Here is a 22749-nt window from a genome sequence, read left to right as displayed (position 1 = left end):
CTGGGTGGGGTGTCTTCTTGTGGAGTCTGCATGTCCTCCCCATGTTCATGTGGGTTTCATCTGGGTTCCCTGGTTTCCTCCCACATTCCAAAGGCATGAAGTAGGTGGACTGGACACTCTAAACTGGCCATAGATGAGAGCGTGCATGCAAGTGTATGGTGTGGAAGAAGTACTGCAGCAGGGTTAGCCACGAGGTGGTGTGAACCTTGGCTCTAGATGATTGTTACTGTTGAAGTGACACCCTGATCCCATGCACAAGAATGGGAAAAAAGGGTTGTGGATGGATGGATGAACAAAGATATCCAGTGACTGGTGCTGATTGTATAGGAATCCCGTGCATAAAATACAATTCAGGGAAAATAAAAGTACAGTTTTGTACCTACCATAAATGTAGATGTTTGAGTGTTCACACTGCTGCAGTCATTACACTTGGGTTATCCTGCCGTCAGGCGGTCCCGCAGTCGGCCAGAGTTCCAATGTCTTGGTCCGGCGTCGGTTGCTGTCGCTTCTTCCCTGACGTCAGTGCGCCAGGGGTATATAAGATGTATCCAATGCCATTTTCTTCAGTTTTTCTTGCCCCAGATGTCAGGTGGCCCCAAGAAGGTAAGCAATACACATTGCTAATAAAAAGTATACATATAAAATAAAAACAATACCTTCAGTTACAAGCAAATACACCACAAATGTTGTATTGGATAGAAAGGTATAGATAAGTCCAGCTAGTTTAGAGGGGATGGAGGGAGGGGAACCAGGACTGCAGCAGTGTGAACACTCGAACATCTACATTTATGGTAGGTACAAAACTGTACTATGTTCATCGTGTTACACTGCTGCAGTCATTACACTTGGGTAGAATCCCAAAGCTAAGGTTGGGTGGCTGGTCTATAAAGAGTTAGGATTGGCTATGAGTCCCTGCAGAACTGCAGTGGCAAATCCTGCTCTGGATTTAGAGTAAAGAGGCAGGTGGTAATGCTTGGCAAAGGTGTGCACTGAACTCCAAGTTGCAGCCTCCAAAATTTCCTTGGTAGGTACTCCTCTGAGAAAGGCTGTTGAAGTGGCTGTTGCCCTGGTGGAATGTGGCCTAATGTTATTTGGGACTGATTTTCCATGCTGTGTGTAGCAGTAACGAATACAGTGTCCTATCCATTTGGACATAGTCTGCTTTGAGATAGCCTTGCCCTGTGATCCTGCAGCATATGCTACAAACAGTTGCTCAGTTTTCCTGAAAGCTTTTCTTTTGCCCAAGTAGAAGCGTAGCTGCTTGTGTATGTCCAAAGAATGCAGAAGTTTCTCCCCTTTATTCTGGGGATTTGGATAAAAAGTTGGCAAAGGGATGGCTTGGTTAAGAGCCACACTAGATACCACCTTTGGCAAAAAGGTAGGGTTTGTCCTTAAAGAAACCCTGTCCTGATGAAAAATTATAAAAGGTTCCACTGCCATTAATGCCTGTAGCTCTGAGACTCTTTGTGCTGAAGTTACTGCCAGGAGCAGAGCTGTTTTCCATGATAAAAATTTTAGATCGGCTATATTGGCTGGCTCAAAAGGTGGCAGGGTCAGTTTTTCCAAAACTAAATTGAGGTCCCAAGTTGGTGTTGGTGCTCTCCGGGGCGGTCTTATGTTTTTAGCCCCTCTGAGGTACTGCTTTAGCAAGGGATGAGAGAATAAAGGAGGATCCGTGCTGTAATGTGCTGAAATGGCAGAGGCGTGGATCTTAATTAATGAGAAGGATAGGCCTCTGTCCAGCATCTCAGTTAAGTATTGTAAAATCTGAGGAATGTTTGGAACAAGAGGGTCAAAGCTTTGAGCCTGGTTTTATGCGCATAATCTCTTCCATTTTTCTGAGTAAGCTTTCCTGGTGCTAGGCCTCCTGGCCTCCAAAATGACATCCATAACAGCTTTAGAGAGAGGTGTTGCCTGTTTGACTAATGAATCTGCCATGCAGCCAGGTTTAGGGTTTTGAGCTGACCGTGCAGGATCTGATTGTTTTGTTGAGTCAGAAGGTGTGGAATTTGAGGCAAAATCCATGGTGGGCCTTGAGCTAAATTCCTTAAGATAGGGTACCAGTGCTGGCGTGGCCAGTCTGGAGCAATCAGGATCATCTGTGGTTTCTCTTGTCTGGCTTTTAGGAGTACCTTTGAAAGGAGAGGCAGTGGCGGGAAGGCATAAACTTTTAGGCTTTTCCAGCTGAACAAAAGAGCATCCACTTTCCATGCTTGTTTGTGATAAATCCTTGTGCAGAATTTTTGTAGTTGACAATTCAGTGGGGAGGCAAAAAGATCTATGTCTGGGCATCCCCATTTTTGCGTTACCATGCTGAATATATGTGGATTCAATTTCCATTCGTGAGGGTCCATGATATTTCTGCTTAGATCGTCTGCCAAAATATTTTTCTTTCCTGGCAGGAATTGTGCTTGCAGGTGAACTTGATACGTTAGAGCTGTGTTCCACAAGGTCATGGCTTGCCTGCATAGGGGATAAGAATGAGTGCCCCCTTGCTTGTTTATGTACCACATTACTGTGGTGTTGTCTGTCTTTAATAATAATTGCCCTGGATGCAGAAGGTCCTTGAAAGCTGTTAGGGCATTTTGAACAGCCAACATCTCTGTTTGATTGATGTGAAGATGCATCTGGTCTGTGGTCCACTTGCCCTGAATGCATTTTCCTGCCATGTGTGCTCCCCAGGCATAATCCAAAGCATCTGTTGTTACAGTCTGCCTGGCTGTGGGTAGGGTAAAAGGCTGACCGATGTTTAGGTGACATGCCTGTGCCCACCATCAAAACTCCTGTTGTAGGCAGGGAATCATTGGTATTACTGCTTCTAAACTGTGAGAGTGTTGAGTCCAAACACTTTTTAGGTACCATTGTAATTTCATCATATGCAGTCTGGCATATGGTATTAGTAGTATGCAGGATGCCATGAATCCCAGGGCCTGCAGAATTTTTCTTGCAGGGAGATGGGACTTTTTTGCCAGTAATTGAAAATACTGAGTTAGTTGAACTTGTTTGTCTGGCGTGAGGTAAGCCATCTGGGCCGTTGTATTTAAGCTGGCACACAGGAATATAATCTGTTGTGAGGGCACTAGTTTTGACTTCTTTTCGTTTACTGTGTACCCAAGAGCAATTAGCAACCTTTTTACAAATGCCAGATGCTGTAGAAGAATGTCCTTTGTCTCTGCTTGAATGAGGCAGTCATCCAGGTATGGATATATTTGAATTCCTTTTTGTCTGCAAAATGCAATTACTGGTGCCAGGCACTTTGTGAAGACCCTGGGCGCAGTAGATAAGCCAAAGGGCAGTGCAGAGAATTGGTAGTGCATTGTACCAGCTTTGAATCTGAGGTATCTTCTGCAATTTTGTCTGACAGGGACATGCAGATATGCCTCTTTGAGGTCCAGAGTAACAAGCCAAGCCTTCTTGCCCAGCATGGGTAGAAGCTGCTATAATGTCAACATTCTGAATTTCGGAATATCCAGGTAAGTATTTAGAACTGAAAGGTCTAGTATGGGCCTCCAGGCCTTGTCCTTTCTGGAGACCAGGAAAAGTCTTGAGTAAAATCCTTGTCCTTGTTCCTGTTGTGGTACTATTTGAATAGCTCTCATGTCCATGAGGGCTGAAATTTGTTTTTGTGCCTCTGCCCATTGATTTTGTGGCAGGTCTGGCATTCCTTTTAGCCTTGGTAAAGTATGAAAGTGAAACCTGTAACCTTGAGACACAATATTCAGAACCCATTTGTCTTGGGTGATTGTCTGCCAGTTTTGAGAAAAAAGTGCTAGTTTTCCCCCCAAGGGGGCTTCCAAAAGGGAAGTGCTTGGCGTACGAAAGGGGAAAGTCATTGTGACTGTTTCCTGTAAGGTTGAGACTTGTTCTCACCTTTTTTTGGGGTTAAGGTGCCCCACTGTCGTTGTCTGTTTGAGCCTTGGGGTTGAGATCTGCCTCTTGGGCATCTGTATCTGCCTCTCTGTGGCCTGCCTAACACTGGAAAGGACCAATTCTTTATTGGCCAATTTCTGCTAAATTGAAGTGGCTGTACCTGCAAGAAATCCTTGACTGTTTGCATAGATTTAGCTTTATCCTCCATTTTCTTTAACACCTCTTCTGCCTTAACACCAAACAAGGAATCATGCTGTAAAGGAGCATCCAATAATTTTGCCTTAACATGATCAGGTAAACTCTGTTCTTTTAACCAAGCATGCCTTTGAATCACAGAACCTGTAACTGTGGCTCTACAAGAGGCCTCTAAAGAATCAAAACCACATTGCAGAGTATGTTTTCCCACCTGTTCAACTGCATGCAATAAATCCTGCATTTCTTTACAATCAGGAGCTTCTGAGCTTGCAAGCATTTTCTGTTTTAACTGAGCCATTAAATATTGTTGGTACTTAAGCATGTGAAACTGGCAATTTAAAGCTCTTACTGCTAAAGTTGCAGAAGTGTATACTTTCTTCCCCCATCTATCCAAAGCTCTGGAATCTCTGTCAGAGGGTACTGAATTTTTTTGCCTTAACCCCTTTTGGACCCTGGGAAATAGTTTCTGGATCAGCAGAAGGGTTTTTATAAAGAAACTTGTGAGAGTCAGGGACTCTGTAATACCTATCTGGCTTGGCTGGTGCAGGGGGCAAAGAATCAGGAGATAAGCTGGATTCAGAGAAAGTACAGTTGTGTACACCTACCATAAATGTAGATGTTCAAGTGTCTTCACTGTTGCAGTCATGACTGTAGGGTTCTCCCCTGCCGGCAGGCAGTCCTCTGTCGGCCAGAATCCCAAAGTCTGGGTCCGGCGTCGGCTGTTCAACCATGCTCCCTGACGTCAGAGCACCAGGAGTACAAAGCTGACAGCCGACGCCATCTTCTCCAGTTTTTCTTGCCCCAGATGTCAGGAGTCCCAAAATGAGAAAGGTCCCATATCCTTTGCAAATACACCTCAGAAGAATGGTGAAAAAAGGAACCACACAAAAGTAAAAATAAGAGGGGACAGGAGGGAGGGAAACCCAGACTGCAACAGTGAAGACACTCGAACATCTACATTTATGGTAGATGTACACAACTGTACTATGTTCATCGTGTTTCACTGTTGCAGTCATGAGTGTAGGGTAGAATCCCAAAGCAGAATGAAAGGGACGTGGTCATAAAGTAGAAGGGGCAGCTAAAAGGCCCTGCAAGACTGCAGAGGTAAAGCCTGCCCTAGACTTAGAGTAGAGAGGTAGATTGTAGTGCTTAGAAAAAGTATGCACTGAACTCCAAGTTGCAGCTTCCAAAATGTCTTTGGTAGGAACTCCCCTGAGGAAGGCCGCAGAAGTGGCAGCAGCTCTGGTGGAATGAGTCCGTATACTCCCTGGGATTTGCTTTCCATGGTGTGAATAACAAAATCTGATTCCATGAGCAATCCATTTAGAAATGGTCTGTTTTGAAATGGCTTTACCTTGGGAACTTGAAGCATAAGAAACAAACAATTGTTCTGATTTTCTGATGTCCTTGGTTCTGTCCAGGTAAAAACGTAGTTGTCTGTGAACATCCAAGGAATGTAAGAGCCTTTCCCCTTTATTTTGAGGAGTGGGGAAAAAAGTTGGCAAGTGGATAGTTTGATTTAAAGCCACGAATGGAACAGATTCAGAGAAATCTCGGACCTTGAAAGTATATTTGTACTCCCCCTAAAATGTACCTACTGAAAGGGGAAGAACTTAAAGACTATTCTGGAGGGTAAAAATGGAATGAATTTAGCTAGAGAAGGAAACGTAGGAACCTTTAAGTGTGGACGATGTTCACAGTGCCCATATATTTGTACAAGAGAGACTATCTATATTAATAGTAGTGACTTCCTGATTCAGAGTAAACACTTCGCGAATTGTGAAACTAGTGGGATAGTGTATGTAGGGTTGTGTGACCACTGCGAAGCATTTTATGTGGGTAAATCAGAAAGGAAACTGAAAAATAGAATATATGAGCACAATTATGAAATTAGGACGAAATGCACAAACAATGCACTTTATAGACATAAAAAATGCTGTCAGGAAGCAAATTTTAGCTTCTCTGTCCTAGATGTGGTGGAAAAGGACATAAGGGGTGGCCTATGGGAAACCTCTACAGAATACAAAGAATTATTGTGGCAATTATTTTTGGAAGCCAATAAACCCCCAGGTCTGAACGATACAGTTTCCCTAGCCCCAGTTTTAAAGATGAGGGCAGCAAAACTTTAGTTATTTATATGGTCTGATTTCGTTTTGCAAAAAGGTTTACTGTCTCTTAAGAATTCTGTGAGTGTATTCCAAATCACCTTTATAAATTGTATTTTCTTAGTATTCCATTTGTGCAATATCACATTTTTACACTAGATGGTGCTAATAAACACAGATACTAAAAGTATATGACTATCCTACAAAGTATTTTACATGCATTTTAAAATGTATTTTAAAGGTATATTTATTGTATAATAATATTAAAAATATTTTATATTAGAATGTAGGTTTTAAGGACTAGGTTATGGGTGTATGGATTTCATAGTGTGTTTCTTTTTATATGTTAAGGTATATATTATGTATGTTTTTTTGTGGAAGTATTTATTAAATTAAATTATTTAATTGTTTTATTGATTAACTTTAGACAATTAATTTAAATGATATACAAGGATGTGTGTGTTGTAGATATGCATTCTGTTGTTCATCTGAAGAAGTAATTCGAAACGAAAACGCAGGGTGTTTTGGAAAAGCGTTAATGTGCTTTGGAGTTTTGTGAGTTCCAATAAAAGAGTGGTACGTGCAACAAAGGAGTCGAGCCTCTTTCTCTTTACCTTTGCCTTTTATGCTTATTAGTTTCCATAGGCCCAATACCTTGAGTTTCCAGAGGCCTAGTTGTCTCCACGAGGGAGTCGGAGGCGGCCTGTGGCTCTGAGGTAGCGGGTGTCAGGGGCTGCGAAAGCACCTCACTGAGAACCGGCGACTGGCCTAGAAAAGGTTTCGTCATTGGTTTTGGACCTCGGATGCTTGTCTTTATCCTTGTCCTTGCATTTTTTCGGTATTGCAGTTGTCGGTTGATCTGACGGCATAGTATAATTGAACCTTCGGCCAAAGTAGTGCAAAGCAAAATCAAAACGTCTTTTTATAGTGCGTTTGTTAAATCTAGCACAAAACTGACAACTAGTGACGTCGTGATCAGGGCCTAGGCATGGAATACAGTAAGAGTGGAAGTCCTTATGAGGTATTTGCTTCCCACAAGAAATACAATTATCAACTTTTTCTGACATCGGTCTGAGGCAAGAAATAAGTTTCCCCAATGGGGTACTTAGCTTTATTGAAGACTTCGGATCTGAAATTCGACTTCGAAAATCTCAGGAGTTGGCCGACCGGCACTTGCGAACTGCTTCTGCTTCGGGCACCGCGTGGCAAGAAAGACTGAAGAAAATGGCGTCGGACGCATCTTATACCCCTGGTGCACTGACGTCAGGAAGAAGCAACAGCAACCGACGCCGGACCAAGACTTTGGAACTCTGGCCAACTGCGGGACCGCCTGACGGCAGGATAACCCAAGTGTAATGACTGCAGCAGTGTAACACGATGAACATCCATTGTTAAGTTCAGTAGGGACAAGCTGGGATAAAGCCTAGCTTTTTTTGTAACTTTAACAAAGTAATTTACTTGTGTGGTTCTGAACATTTTAAACTTTGTGCTTGGACATTAAAGCAAAACAAGATGGTGACATGTAAGATGAGCTACAATATATGAGGACATTAAGATTAGAAAATTAAGAACATTCCACATTAGTGAGGGATATTCATTTTATGAGCAGTCTGCAAAAATGCAGATCTCATCCTGGGTGCCAACATATAATACTGCCACAGTATATGCATACTTAGTGGCAGAGACCCAGGGACTCCCTACCTCCTAGCTGATTATCTAACCCCAGTTAAGAAGAAAAATGTGGGCAAGAAAAAGGGCAAAGTTTCCAGCTAGAAGCTGTCCTTCTTGCCACACAATGTACAAGGTTTCGACTCGTGATTACTACTTGGGAAACAGCTTGCAACTACACCATCAATCAATGGAGCCTGATGATATACAAAGCAGTGAAGGTCACCACTTCAGATAAACCTCCTGCCTCCAAAACACACTGCAGCTCTGTGAAAGGAATTAAAAATAGTGGAGCCTGAACACCATGAAGCCTACTGCAAATTCCTGTAACCCAGGCTGTTGTTCCCCTGAATTTCTGTCTGTATCCCTGGTAAGCCACAAATGATTATCAGCTCAGTCATTAGAGGGCCTGCCTGTGGACAAAGGTATAAGAAGCTGATGCCTGCTTGCTTGGAAAATCCTGTTTCAGAATGACTCCTACTAGTGGCCTTGTAAGCCATTAATTTACGAGACATGGTCTGCTACAGAACTGCATGGCAAAAACCTATCAGGGTTGCACAGAAGCTGGTGTGCATGGGTTGCATGCTTCTAACTGATGCCATTATACATGCTCCAAGAATGGGGGGTAGGCCAAAATAAATCAATTAACGCAAGCTAACAACACATACTACTAGAAAGAATATCACCTTCAAGGCAAGTGTAAAATCAAAATCTCCTACTCCCCCCTTATCATCTAAGTAGGGGTAAGGAGATAGGGACAAGATAAGCCTAAACAGTTGAGTAATATACACTTAAATTTAAGAGAAAAACACCTGTATAAAACTATGCCATACACAAAGGAAATGGAACCTCAATACCAATGTTGGTAATTCACACAGAGTAACACAATATATGAATGCTACAGTCACTATGTACCTTCAGCAATGATGTCCTAAGTGGAAACAAATAGATACAGACCAAGTTATAAGCTTAGAATACTACAGGACAGTAGTTTATCCTTTACTGTTGTCTGCACTCAACATTCACTTGTAGCAATGATAAGGATTTTCACCAGAGGATGCCCAAGATCCTTCAGCTGGATAAATGCGTTAACTGAACTTGCATGCATTTGACAGATAAATGCTGTATAAATCTGTTAAGCCCTACTGGCTTGAAGAGCAAAACATTAGTTTGCTTTACCTGACTACAGTTCACATCAGAGCTCAAAAAATTTCATTGAGCCACATTTTTCTTATGCAAATTTCAGTACTTAAAATGACCCCGCTCTACCTACCTAAACTACGACATGAAAATTCAAGCCTTCACGTGGAATCAAAAACAGTGATCGACCAAACATGCTGGCAGAACAAGCAGCTTTTTTCATCCCAGACATTAGAACCTTCATATCTGTGACACAGCAACACTGCAAACATTACATTTCAGCATCTCTTCTGACAATGCAATGCAATGGTAGAGTCTGCAAAATTAGCAGGGCAATGACACACTGCCTTTCTGCCATGTATCAACTTCTGGAGATTTCGGTTTCTGTCTGCCAGCTTTGAGCAATGTCTGATCTAGACTGTAAGCTGTAATTTGTCAGTTGATAAGCAGTACTACTTTCAATTCCAAGTGCAGAATAATTTATTAAGGTTAAAAAATAATTTTATAAAAGTAGACAGTACACCTGACTGACAAACAGAGAGGCCATTCCAATTGTTAGCAGAAAGCTATATTTACTTACTCTTCGGTCACTCTGGACTGTGCCACTCCTCCCGGCCAGAACTGGAAGAAATCTGTGCTCTTAAAAGAAGATGAAAGGCAAATATTAGTTTCAAACTGAAACCTCCTCTGGAACAGGGTCACAATGTCAAAATCGTACTATGGCACATTTGCATGGTAAGCTAACTTTTCCCCATTAAGACACAAAGACAAGTCTTGTGAACGTATCTGTTAACAGAGGGCAAAGAGTAAAAAGGTCACACAGACAAACCAATTAGCAAGAGACAGCTCCACGAAAGCAGTAAACATTTGCTTGAGAAACAAAGATGTTCTTAGGCTGGGGGGAGAAAAGCATAAAGCAAACAGTAATCACTCACTTGAGACTCACTGCAGGCCTTTCCCTCATTCATTGGCCAAAGAAAAAAAGAAACAGTGCTTCTTTCTACCCCCATATCCACATAAGAACACTATGAATGACAGGTCTTGCTGTCCGGTGTTATCAGTAACACATCACAACATGGAATAACCAACTACTTGTTAAGTAATTCATCCTGATACAAAACATCTGATACTTTAAGCTACCATTTACCCACAATATTATTATGCCAGAGTCCCTTCCCCTTAAAAAAATTATGATTCTGCAGTTATTCCTGAATGCCATAAAAATACAATGAACTTTCAACTTACTAGTACAACCTCACAGAAAGACATCCTAGAAATTACAAGTAAATATGCAAAGCAGTAATCTAAACACAAAACACAATTTACTACCTGCCACATGTGAAAAGCATACAAATCATTCATCAGAAGTAACTGATGTGTGAATGTACTCATTATGACAAATGTTGGAAAATGAGGATAACTACTACAGTGTCATTCAATATGCTTGGAAATTAGCTGCAGGTGGATAATTTCTTCTGGCCTGACCTTCAAGAGCACCGACATTCACAGAGTTGTCCTCTTCTACCCATGCCAAAGACATCAGTCAGCAAAGGAAGAGTAGCCCATGCCACTTTCTGTTCCTTTTTGTGTAAGGAAAGAAAGAAAGAAAGAAATTATAAATGTGCTTTTTCAGAGTGGCTAGGGGAGCTGATATAGCCCTGTGCATTGTCTCGTCCCAGATGGGGAAAGTACTAGCGGAGGAGAACAGCAGGATACAACCGCATTCATATCCTTGTTTTCAGAGACCTCGGTGATGGGAAGAAAGCGGTAATAAGGGAGCTTGTGAAAGGAAGCCCATGCTGCAGCTGTATGCACACAATGATCTCATCTCCTGTTATGGAGAGCATGCTATGTTCATAAGTGTCACTGCTGCATTATCACTCAATGTTTGGGAAGAGTACTATAGCAGAAGTTACAAAAGGGTAATCTGGCCACAGAAAAAGGGAAAAGGAATCCATATGCCATGCAAGACTGCAGTGGCAAACTCTGCTCTGCTCCTGGACTGCAATACCTGGAAAACATGGAAGAACAATTACAAAAATAGCTACCTTATGGATGATTTGACTCCACATATTTCTGAAAAAAAGGAAAGTGTAGTGGCTATTGCCCTAGTGGAGCAAGTATTAATTTACTCCAGCAAGGTCTGGCCATGGTGATCACGACACAAAGCAATATAACTTGCAAGCTCATTTTAAGAGTATTTGCTTGTAACTGTTCTGCTCTACTTTCCTGGCATAAAATAAAGTTGCTCATCTTGTTTAAAATCTTTATAGTCATTTCAACAGGATACTTCCATTATCTGTGCCTGTCCATTAAGTAGACACGCTGTTTTCCAAGTTTCAGTTTTGGATAACAACCTGTTAACTATATGCTTTGAATCACTTCCAGTTGTGAGATCGCTATGGACATGAAACAGGAGTTGCTCCTGAATTCTACTCTATCCACATGGAAGGCTGCACAATGTTTCTTAACATATCACACCTAAACAAGCTCAGGATTACTGGCTTCCAGGTTGGCTCAGGAGCATTGAGGATACAGATCAGAACCAGCATCAAGTGTTCACAGCAAATCTATCTTGGTTGCTAAACCTTCAACCTATGTGTTTAAGGGGCCTGTAAGTGCAACCCAAGCAAAGCTGAGTTATCCAACAATATATTTTAAGACAATCACAAAACAGATAAGAAATCATGTACAAACAACTAGGCTGTAGACCCAAAAATACTTAACACTTCTGTAGCTCTTCGACACATAGCCTTCGAGGAATAAAACAGTAAAAAACATCAATTAAACAGCTTATATACTTAAAAAAACTCAATCGAATAATACAAAATGACTTTAAGAGTTAATAGGTTTGGTACAAAATTGACTTATTACTTAATAGAGACAACCTTTATGTCTGCAATGACCAGAAGGGTATTCAGTGACAACACATGAAGAAGGCTCAGTAGGGTTAACATCTGGAACTTTTTTACATTCAGAAAGCTGTTTAACTTGATCAGGTCCCATGTATGCCTCTAAGGGCCATATTTCCTCATTCCTGAAAAGTCTTAAGCAGAACCCATTTCACTTCTCTTTTACTGGAACTTTTTTATTGCTTCTGTTGAAATAGGCTCAGCCAGAATGGTACCTGTTAAGGCCACCTCCTCTTGGGTCAGTGGAGGTATTCCCACGAATGAGATAGTGTGCCTTGAGTCAATTTTGTATACAGATGCAATGTCACTTCTTAACCACAGATCTGTCTGAACCATTTCTCCTTAACAGATGCAGTCTCCTAATCTATGAGGTATGGAAGAGGGACTGGAAATGGTGGAAAACTATAGTCTAAACTGGGAGGAAAGTACAGTTTTGTACCTACCATAAATGTAGATGTCCGAACTGGATAGCATCTGCAGTCATAACAACTGGGTTGTCCTGTCGTCAGGCAGCCCTTCAGTCAGCCGGATTCCAAAGTCGGGTCCGCTTCGCTGATGTCGCACTTCACCCAGCGTCATCTCTGTTGGTCTTGGTATAAAAGCATCAGCCGGCGCCATTTTCCTCAGTGTTTCTTGCCCCAGATGCCAGTAGCCCTCTTGAAGGCTAAAATTTGGATAGATGCCAATGTTTCCAAAAAGACAGAGGTAAACACAAAAATAAACATGTATGTACATATATACAAACAAATACACCATAAAAGACTCCCCCCCACCAGCTAGCTATTAGGAGGGTAAACACCCTAGGAGTACCACAGAGGGAAGGAGGGAGGTAATCTGACTGCAGATGCTATCCAGTTCGGACATCTACATTTATGGTAGGTACAAAACTGTACTATGTCCTTCATGGATGCATCTGCAGTCATAACAACTGGGTAGAATACCATAGCCAACTAGGGAGGAGGATAAAAGTAGATTATGGTGTGTTTAGGATCCCTTGCAGTACAGCAGTGGCAAACCCTGCTCGATCTGGAATATAGAGGCAAATTATAATGCTTGGCAAATGTATGCACGGAGGTCAAGTAGCCGCCTCAATAATGTCTTTGGTTGCCACTCCTGTAGAAGGCTGTGGTAGTGGCTGTTGCCCTTGTAGAATGAGGTCTTATGTTCTGTGGAATTGGTTTTCCATGGAAGGAGTATCAGAATCGTATGCAATTTCCTATCCATTTGGAGATTGTCTGTTTGGAAATAGCTTTTCCTTCCCTTCCTGTTGCATAGGCTACAAAAAGTTGGTCAGTCTTTCTGCTATTTTTGTTCTGTCCAAATAGTAGCGTAGCTGTCTATGTACATCAAGGTATGCAGTATTCTTTCCCTCTGTTTTGTGGGTTGGGAAAGAAGGTAGGTAGGTGGATTGCCTGGTTTAAAGACACTCTGGATACCACCTTAGGCATAAATGTAGGATTAGTCCTCATGGACACTCTATCTTGGTGGAAGATTAGGAAGGGTTGCACTGCCATTAAGGCCTGTAGTTCTGAAACCCTCCTTGCTGAAGTAATTGCCAGTAGGAAAGCAGTTTTCCATGACAGGTGTTGTAGGTCTGCTGTTGCTGCTGGTTCAAAGGGTGATAGTGTCAACTTTTCTAGCACAAAGTTTAAGTCCCAAGCTGGTAATGGTGGTTTCCTTGGAGGTTTTACATTCTTGATTCCTCTGAGGAACTGCCTGAGCAAAGGGTGAAAAACAGGTGGATCAAAGCTGTATTCTGCTGAAATAGCTGATGCATGTATCTTGATGGAGGAGTAGGACAGGCCTGAATGAAGAAGTTCGCCAGATACTCCAGAATGTTAGGCATATCTATGTTTGACACATCTTTTCCTCTTTCCATTACTCCAAATGACAAACCTTTCCATTTTCCAGCATAGTTTCTTCTTGTTGAAGGTCTGCATGCTTCAAGAATAATGTCTTTAACTCTTTGGGAAAGTTCTGGATTAGCTGCTGCTATGTGATGTTCCATGCAGTCAGTTGCAACGTTTTAGGTTTGGATGTATGATGCTGTAGTTGTTCTGAGTTAACATCAAAGGCATCAGGGGTATTGGCCACATATTGTTCGAGACATGCTCCTCAGCAGTGGGTACCAGTGTTGTCTTGGCCAGTTTGGAGCTATCAGGATTATCCTTGGACGTTCTTCCTTGATTTTTAGTAGTACTTTGTGTATCAAGGGAAGAGGTGGGAATGCATATGCTGTTAGGCCTTTCCAGCTGAAGGAGAGCGAATCCACTTTCCATGCTAGTGGGTGGAATGTCCTTGTGCAGAACTTTTTGAGCTGGTGATTGAGAGGTGATGCGAATAGATCTACCTGAGGCATTCCCCATTTCTTTGAGATGGTCTTGAAGATGTACGGGTGCAGCTTCCATTCGTGGGCATCCGATGTGGTTCTGCTTAATATGTCTGCTAGAGTATTTTCTTTTGCCGGTACAAATATTGCCTGTAACTGGATGTTGTAGCTGAGTGCCAGGGTCCACAGCTCCAAAGTCATTCTGCATAGGGGTATGAATGAGTGCCTCCCTGTTTGTTGATGTACCACATGACTGTGGTGTTGTCTGTCCTTATCATCAACTGGCCCTCTTGGAGAAATGGTTTGAACTTTTGGATTGCCAGCTTTACTGCCAGCATTTCTTTTAGGTTGATGTGCAGGTGAAGTTGATCCTGTGTCCACAATCCTTGCACGCATTTGTCCAGCATGTGGGCCCCATCCTAGGTCTGAAGCGTCTGTTGTGATGGTCTGGCTTGCTTGACATCTGCGAAAGGGTAGGCCTGGGTTTGACTGACATGCCTGAGCCCACCATAGGAACTCCTGCTTTAAGCATGGAATTAGTGGGATTTCTGTTTCTAGGCTGTGTCTGTGTTGGGACCATAAATTCTTTAGGTACCACTGTAGTTTTCTCATATGTAGTCTGGCAAATGGGACCAAGATTATGCATGATGCCATGAAGCCCAAGGCCTGCAGTACTTTTCTTGCTGTTAACTTGTTCAGTTTTGTTAGTGCCAAGAAGTAAAGAGGGAGTTCTTTTGTTTTTCTGTAGTCAGGAATGCCATTTGTTTTACAGTGTCCAATTCAGCCCAAGAATGTCCTTGTTTGGGATGGTATCAGCCTTGACTTTTGTAAATTGACTGTGTATCCCAGTGCTTGTAGCAAGTAAATGACCCTTTGTAAATCTGTTGTCAGCTTGCTTATGTTGTCCCTTGTAGCAGGCAGTCGTCCAGGTATGGGTAAATTTGAATTCTGTAGTCTGCAATGGGCGATTACTGATGCCAGGCATTTTGTGAATACTCTGGGCAGTAGATAAGCCAAAGGGCAATGCTGAGAATTGATAGTGCTCTGATCCTGCAAGAAATCTGAGGTATCTTCTGCAGATTGGTCGAGATGGGGACGTGCAGGTATGCCTCCTTGAGATCTAGAGTTACCAGCCAAGACTCCTTGCCCAGCATGGGAAGAAGTTGCTGTAGGGTCAGCATTTTGAATTTTGGGACAATGATGTATGTATTTAAGGTGGACAGGTCGAGAATTGGTCTCCAACTTTTTTCCTTTCTTGGAACTAGGAATAGTCTGGAGTAGAACCCCTTTCCTTGCTCTGCTGTTGGCACTCTTTCCACAGCTCTCATGTTTGCTAACTCCATTATCTGTTGTAGTGCCTCTGTTTTTGATTTGGAGGTAGATTTGGCATTCCTCTTTTGACTGGTAAAGTGTGGAAGTGAAACCGTAACCTTGATCTATGGTTTGTAAAATCCACTTGTCTTTTGTTATGTAGTGCCAGTTCTTTGAAAATAAGGTTAACTTTCCGCCTAGAGGAGCTGCTATTTGTTCCCTGGTAGGCGGTTAGGTTAAGTCACTGTGGTTGTGCTGATGTAGTGGCAGTGGTTGTGTCTGTGCCTCTGTTGTTACCTTGCCACTGTCGTCCTCTGTAGGCACCTCCTCTGGATTGGTTTCTGCCTCTGGAGCGTCTATTCCTGCCCCTTTGAAATTTTGTGGAGTCAGGAAAGGACCAATTTTTGGCAGGCCAGTTCCTGCTAAACCTTGGGGGTTGAACCTGCAAGAAATCTTTAACCGTTTGAACAGATTTTGCCTTTTTTTAAGGCAGAATAATTTATTAAGGTTAAAAAATAATTTTATAAAAGTAGACAGTACACCTGACTGACGAACAGAGAGGCCATTCCAATTGTTAGCAGAAAGCTATATTTACTTACTCTTCGGTCACTCTGGACTGTGCCACTCCTCCCGGCCAGAACTGGAAGAAATCTGTGCTCTTAAAAGAAGATGAAAGGCAAATATTAGTTTCAAACTGAAACCTCCTCTGGAACAGGGTCACAATGTCAAAATCGTACTATGGCACATTTGCATGGTAAGCTAACTTTTCCCCATTAAGACACAAAGACAAGTCTTGTGAACGTATCTGTTAACAGAGGGCAAAGAGTAAAAAGGTCACACAGACAAACCAATTAGCAAGAGACAGCTCCACGAAAGCAGTAAACATTTGCTTGAGAAACAAAGATGTTCTTAGGCTGGGGGGAGAAAAGCATAAAGCAAACAGTAATCACTCACTTGAGACTCACTGCAGGCCTTTCCTCATTCATTGGCCAAAGAAAAATGAAACAGTGCTTCTTTCTACCCCATATCCACATAAGAACACTATGAATGACAGGTCTTGTTGTCCGGTGTTATCAGTAACACATCACAACATGGAATAACCAACTACTTGTTAAGTAATTCATCCTGATACAAAACATCTGATACTTTGCTACCATTTACCCACAATATTATTATGCCAGAGTCCCTTCCCTTAAAAAAATTATGATTCTGCAGTTATTCCTGAATGCCATAAAAATACAATGAACTTTCAACTTACTAGTACAACCTCACAGAAAGACATCCTAGAAATTACAAGTAAATATGCAAAGCAGTAATCTAAACACAAAACACAATTTACTACCTGCCACATGTGAAAAGCATACAAATCATTCATCAGAAGTAACTGATGTGTGAATGTACTCATTATGACAAATGTTGGAAAATGAGGATAACTACTACAGTGTCATTCAATATGCTTGGAAATTAGCTGCAGGTGGATAATTTCTTCTGGCCTGACCTTCAAGAGCACCGACATTCACAGAGTTGTCCTCTTCTACCCATGCCAAAGACATCAGTCAGCAAAGGAAGAGTAGCCTATGCCACTTTCTGTTCCTTTTTGTGTAAGGAAAGAAAGAAAGAAAGAAATTATAAATGTGCTTTTTCAGAGTGGCTAGGAGCTGATATAGCCCTGTGCATTGTCTCGTCCCAGATGGGGAAAGTACTAGCGGAGGAGAACAGCAGGATACAACCGCATTCATATCCTTGTTTTCAGAGACCTCGTGATGGGAAGAAAGCGGTAATAAGGAGCTTGTGAAAGGAAGCCCATGCTGCAGCTGTATGCACACAATGATCTCATCTCCTGTTATGGAGAGCATGCTATGTTCATAAGTGTCACTGCTGCATTATCACTCAATGTTTGGGAAGAGTACTATAGCAGAAGTTACAAAAGGGTAATCTGGCCACAGAAAAAGGGAAAAGGAATCCATATGCCATGCAAGACTGCAGTGGCAAACTCTGCTCTGCTCCTGGACTGCAATACCTGGAAAACATGGAAGAACAATTACAAAAATAGCTACCTTATGGATGATTTGACTCCACATATTTCTGAAAAAAAGGAAAGTGTAGTGGCTATTGCCCTAGTGGAGCAAGTATTAATTTACTCCAGCAAGGTCTGGCCATGGTGATCACGACACAAAGCAATATAACTTGCAAGCTCATTTTAAGAGTATTTGCTTGTAACTGTTCTGCTCTACTTTCCTGGCATAAAATAAAGTTGCTCATCTTGTTTAAAATCTTTATAGTCATTTCAACAGGATACTTCCATTATCTGTGCCTGTCCATTAAGTAGACACGCTGTTTTCCAAGTTTCAGTTTTGGATAACAACCTGTTAACTATATGCTTTGAATCACTTCCAGTTGTGAGATCGCTATGGACATGAAACAGGAGTTGCTCCTGAATTCTACTCTATCCACATGGAAGGCTGCACAATGTTTCTTAACATATCACACCTAAACAAGCTCAGGATTACTGGCTTCCAGGTTGGCTCAGGAGCATTGAGGATACAGATCAGAACCAGCATCAAGTGTTCACAGCAAATCTATCTTGGTTGCTAAACCTTCAACCTATGTGTTTAAGGGGCCTGTAAGTGCAACCCAAGCAAAGCTGAGTTATCCAACAATATATTTTAAGACAATCACAAAACAGATAAGAAATCATGTACAAACAACTAGGCTGTAGACCCAAAAATACTTAACACTTCTGTCGCTCTTCGACACATAGCCTTCGAGGAATAAAACAGTAAAAAACATCAATTAAACAGCTTATATACTTAAAAAAACTCAATCGAATAATACAAAATGACTTTAAGAGTTAATAATAGGTTTGGTACAAAATTGACTTATTACTTAATAGAGACAACCTTTATGTCTGCAATGACCAGAAGGGTATTCAGTGACAACACATGAAGAAGGCTCAGTAGGGTTAACATCTGGAACTTTTTTACATTCAGAAAGCTGTTTAACTTGATCAGGTCCCATGTATGCCTCTAAGGGCCATATTTCCTCATTCCTGAAAAGTCTTAAGCAGAACCCATTTCACTTCTATATTACTGGAACTTTTTATTGCTTTTGTTGAAATAGGCTCAACCAGAATGGTACCTGTTAAGGCCCCCTCCCCTTGGGTCAGTGGAGGTATTCCTACCTAATGAGATAGTGTGCCTTGAGTCAATTTTGTATACAGATGCAATGTCACTTCTTAACCACAGATCTGTCTGAACCATTTCTCCTTAACAGATGCAGTCTCCTAATCTATGAGGTATGGAAGAGGGACTGGAAATGGTGGAAAACTATAGTCTAAACTGGGAGGAACCTTCCTTAGCTAGGAGGTGCACAACTTCTCCTGTCTTTGCCCTAACTGTCCTTGACTAATTTCTACTGGCCTTTTGCTAAAGCTTTCTGCTTAAAATGCTTTGCCAAGGACTGCTCAGTATACAAGGGTCTCTGCTTAGTATGATAAACCCAGCACTGTCAGTAAGCCAACAAATACACTCAGTTTTGGTGGAGAAGGCTCTGGGTTCTATTCCCACACCAGGTAGTTTGACTGCTGTGCTGACACTGTAGTGCACCATAATGGAGGTTCTGCACTCGTAGAATCATAGGAAGTTACTTGTCACTCCTTACTGTCACCCTTCAGATGATATGCTAAACCAAGGGATCATCTGTTTGAGTTGGTGATAGCTCAGGTGGATGTAAAAGATGCATTGGCACCTATCAAAAAGAGTAGGGCAACTTCCTCAATGCCCTGGCCAAAATTCCCCTAGTAGTATAAATACCACCTTGGGTCTCCCCTGAAAAGAGACTAGCAGCCTAGTTGGGCTAACATGGTCAACAAAGGACAAAAATAAATAAATAAATAAATAAACAAATAAATAAATAAAATGTGTTTTACTATGAAACACTTGTTTTACGGTTTAAAGTCGTACCAACGTTTCACTTTGGGGGAGACTAAGCAAGCTTTCAGTAGCAGGGTCCTTTCACAATGTGTGGTTTCTAATCACTATGCTTGTTGCAGCTGCCCTTGCACAGACATCTGTGGTGTTAAACCTGCATTTAAATGCATGCTTACTGACCTCAGTGGTAATCTAACTTGATCTAACAAGTCCTGGTATCAGACCTCCCTCTTGGGCCTCATCCTTCATATCATCCATTTGTCTTGGGATGCCTGCAAGGTACCAAAGCATACAGATTTGGCACTGAATAGCCTTGACACCCAGAGTGGCAGATGTAGCTACTTTTGTTCCCAGGGTTGTCCAGGTTGCCTCTTTCCTCGTCAATGCCAGCATGCACCCACAAGTAGCATCAAATGTAATTATAGCAGGGTTTGCATTAAGATTTTTACAGAAGTAGTTACATTCTTTTTGCCTGTTAAAACCTGTCTTGCTTCTAGGGGGATGGTTGTTTATGAATTCAGATCCAGAAAGGCATAACTAAAAGATGTAGTCATGACTGGAAGAATGGTCATCCCCTTGAGCACCTCACTGCAAAGCAGTTCAGTATCTCTCTGGAGAGCTGACACTCCATTTAAAATGGTCTCAAATCACATTTGAAATCAATCTACTGCCTTTCACTTATGTATATGTACACCTATATTACCAAACAAATTGTATCAACTTTCAGATCTATAGTCTATTTCAACACTAGTTATTAGTTAACTACTGTTAAGCTCATCTGCAAAACGCCTGCATGCATTGTGTAATTAGGTTCATAGGTTGGTACTAGGCTATCGGCCCTAGGGCCTATACAAGCCTAGCCATAACAATTCCTTGGCTATTTCTTCCCACACTATTTACTTTCCTGTTTATTTGGTAATTAAGAGTCAATCAGCAAAAAATACATGACTGTTCTCAAGACAAAGACATAAATAAAGTAATTTACCCCAGGAGCTGGTGGGAAAGGAGGTTGTGAAATGCCGGGCATGGTCAGTTTGTTTTGAATAGTTGTGGCTGAGACAAGCTGTGCAGATGACATGGCTGCCATACTCTGAAGAGCTTTGTCCTTTGTCACTTGATCCTGGAACACACAAAAGCAAGACATTTTTAAAAACACTGCCAAGTAACTGAACCTAGTGCCTGAGACAAACGTTATAAAATAACCAGTCCAGAATACACTACATAAACTGGGATACATCTCCTCCCATAAATACTATCCACTAATGTGACAACTGCCTATGATACTGAGAAACAGAAGAGCTCCTCTCCAATAACCAGTTTCTGAAAATACCTGCCTAGCAAGTCATTCAGACATTTTTAATTAGTTTACATGGACTTACTTTGTTCACACATTACAAACATTTACTGGCTTACTGGCAAAAATAAATACAAATGAGCATCTATGACTGGCTGCAGTTTGCTTTGCTTTTACTCAGAGAAACACACTCATACCTCTCAATTGTCCATATTTTCTCAGAATGTCCAGATTTTTGCCTCATATTTTGGTCTATTCCTCATAAAATTTGTGGTTTCCTGGCAAATCACTGGGGTGATCAAAGCACTGAAATCACTAACTAATAACATGCACTTGAGTTTTATACTTCAAATCCTTCAGAAAACATATGTTAACGCAACCCCTGTTATTCTTGTGAGTTTCTAAGTTTATAAGAGCAATATTTAAAATCGGTCCCTATTTTTGGACCTTTGTCCCCCCATTTTGTCAGGCATTGTCCGGATTTCTTGCACTAAGAGGTTGAGAGGTATGGCACTCTTTAGTTGGGAATTCAACTTAAGGAAGCCGTAAGGAAGCAGGAAAAAGCAGGTCTCTAATTAAAAACTTTGATTAAACTTCCTTAGTGGGTAAACATACCAAAAACACAGTTTAAAATAATCATTCAGAAATGCAGTCTGCTGTTATAAACCACATCCATGTTCTTTACATTTGCAAATCACCTCTACTTTGACAGAACATGAAAAAAGTACAGTTTTGTACCTACCATAAATGTAGATGTTCGAGGATTCCATTGCTGCAGTCCTGACTATTGGGTATAGTCCGCGTCCAGTCGGCCCGAATACCAGAGAGAGTTGACGCCGGTCATGGCGCCTTAGACTGACGCCAGCACGTCAGGGTACTAATGCGCATGACCGACGTCATATCCTCAGTCTTTTCTTGCCCCAGATGTCAGAAGACCCTAAAAAAAAACAAGGCCCCAAAATACCTGCACCAAAAACATGTACAATATATACAAAAATACATACAAAACCATAAGCATGTAAACTCACCTACACAACCACCCCTAAACACAGAGGGGAAGGAGGGAGGGAGATTGATTGCAGCAATGGAATCCTCGAACATCTACATTTATGGTAGGTACAAAACTGTACTATGTTCTTCGTTTTCCATTGCTGCAGTCCTGACTATTGGGTAGAATCCCAAAGCAGAGGTAAGGGAGGCTGGCAAATCATAAAGAGGTAGGAGCTGACAAAATGCCTTGCAAAACAGCTGTGGCAAAACCAGCCCTAGACTTAGAGTAAATAGGAAGGTGATAATGCTTAGAGAAAGTATGCACTGAACTCCAAGTAGCTGCTTCCAAAATATCCTTAGTTGCCACCCCCCTTAGAAATGCAGTTGAAGTGGCAGTAGCCCTAGTGGAATGAGGCCTAATCCCAGCTGGAATCTCCTTGCCATGATGGGAATAACAAAATGCAATGCAAAAGCCAATCCACCTAGAAATAGTTTGTTTTGACACAGGCTTGCCCTGCGAACTCAAAGCAAAAGAAACAAACAACTGCTGAGACTGCCTAAAATCCTTAGTCCTGCTCAAGTAATAACGCAATTGCCTGTGTACATCTAAAGTGTGCAAAATCTTTTCCACTGCATTTTGGGGGTCTGCATAAAAGGTAGGCAAATGAATAGTTTGGTTTAAAGCCACACTAGAAACCACCTTAGGCATAAAGGAAGGATTAGTACGTAATGATACCCTATCCTTATGGAAAATCAAAAGGGCTCTACTGCCATAAGGGCCTGCAACTCAGACACCCTTCTTGCAGAAGTAATAGCCAACAGAAAAGCAGTCTTCCATGACAAGTATTTCAATTCAGCAGTAGCCGCAGGCTCAAAAGGTTGTAGAGTAAGTTTTTCCAACACAAAATTGAGATCCCAAGCAGGAGTAGGAGCTCTACGTGGGGGTCTTATATTCTTTGCCCTCTAAGAAACTGCTTGAACAAAGGATGCGAAAACAATGGTGGGT

General features: G+C 41.7%; 1 protein-coding gene across 2 annotated transcripts in view; it reads right to left on the bottom strand.

The window, feature by feature from the left end:
• The window catches only part of LOC122791574 (transcriptional enhancer factor TEF-1-like), a 1293239-nt gene that overhangs the window by 214598 nt on the left and 1055892 nt on the right, over window positions 1-22749 (bottom strand). For both annotated transcript variants that reach the window (XM_044059336.1, XM_044059337.1), the window contains 2 exons: window positions 20445-20579; window positions 16130-16188 (listed from right to left, as the gene is read on the bottom strand). In XM_044059336.1, coding sequence (XP_043915271.1) covers window positions 16130-16188; window positions 20445-20579 — 194 coding nt within the window. The remainder of the gene's footprint in view (window positions 1-16129; window positions 16189-20444; window positions 20580-22749) is intronic.

This window comes from Protopterus annectens, chromosome 17.part0, assembly GCF_019279795.1.
Source record: "Protopterus annectens isolate FY-2018-M chromosome 17.part0, PAN1.0, whole genome shotgun sequence".
Classification (NCBI taxonomy): Eukaryota; Metazoa; Chordata; order Ceratodontiformes; family Protopteridae; genus Protopterus; species Protopterus annectens.
Note: the sequence above shows the minus strand (reverse complement) of the source record. Positions and strands in the feature narration are given on the sequence as shown.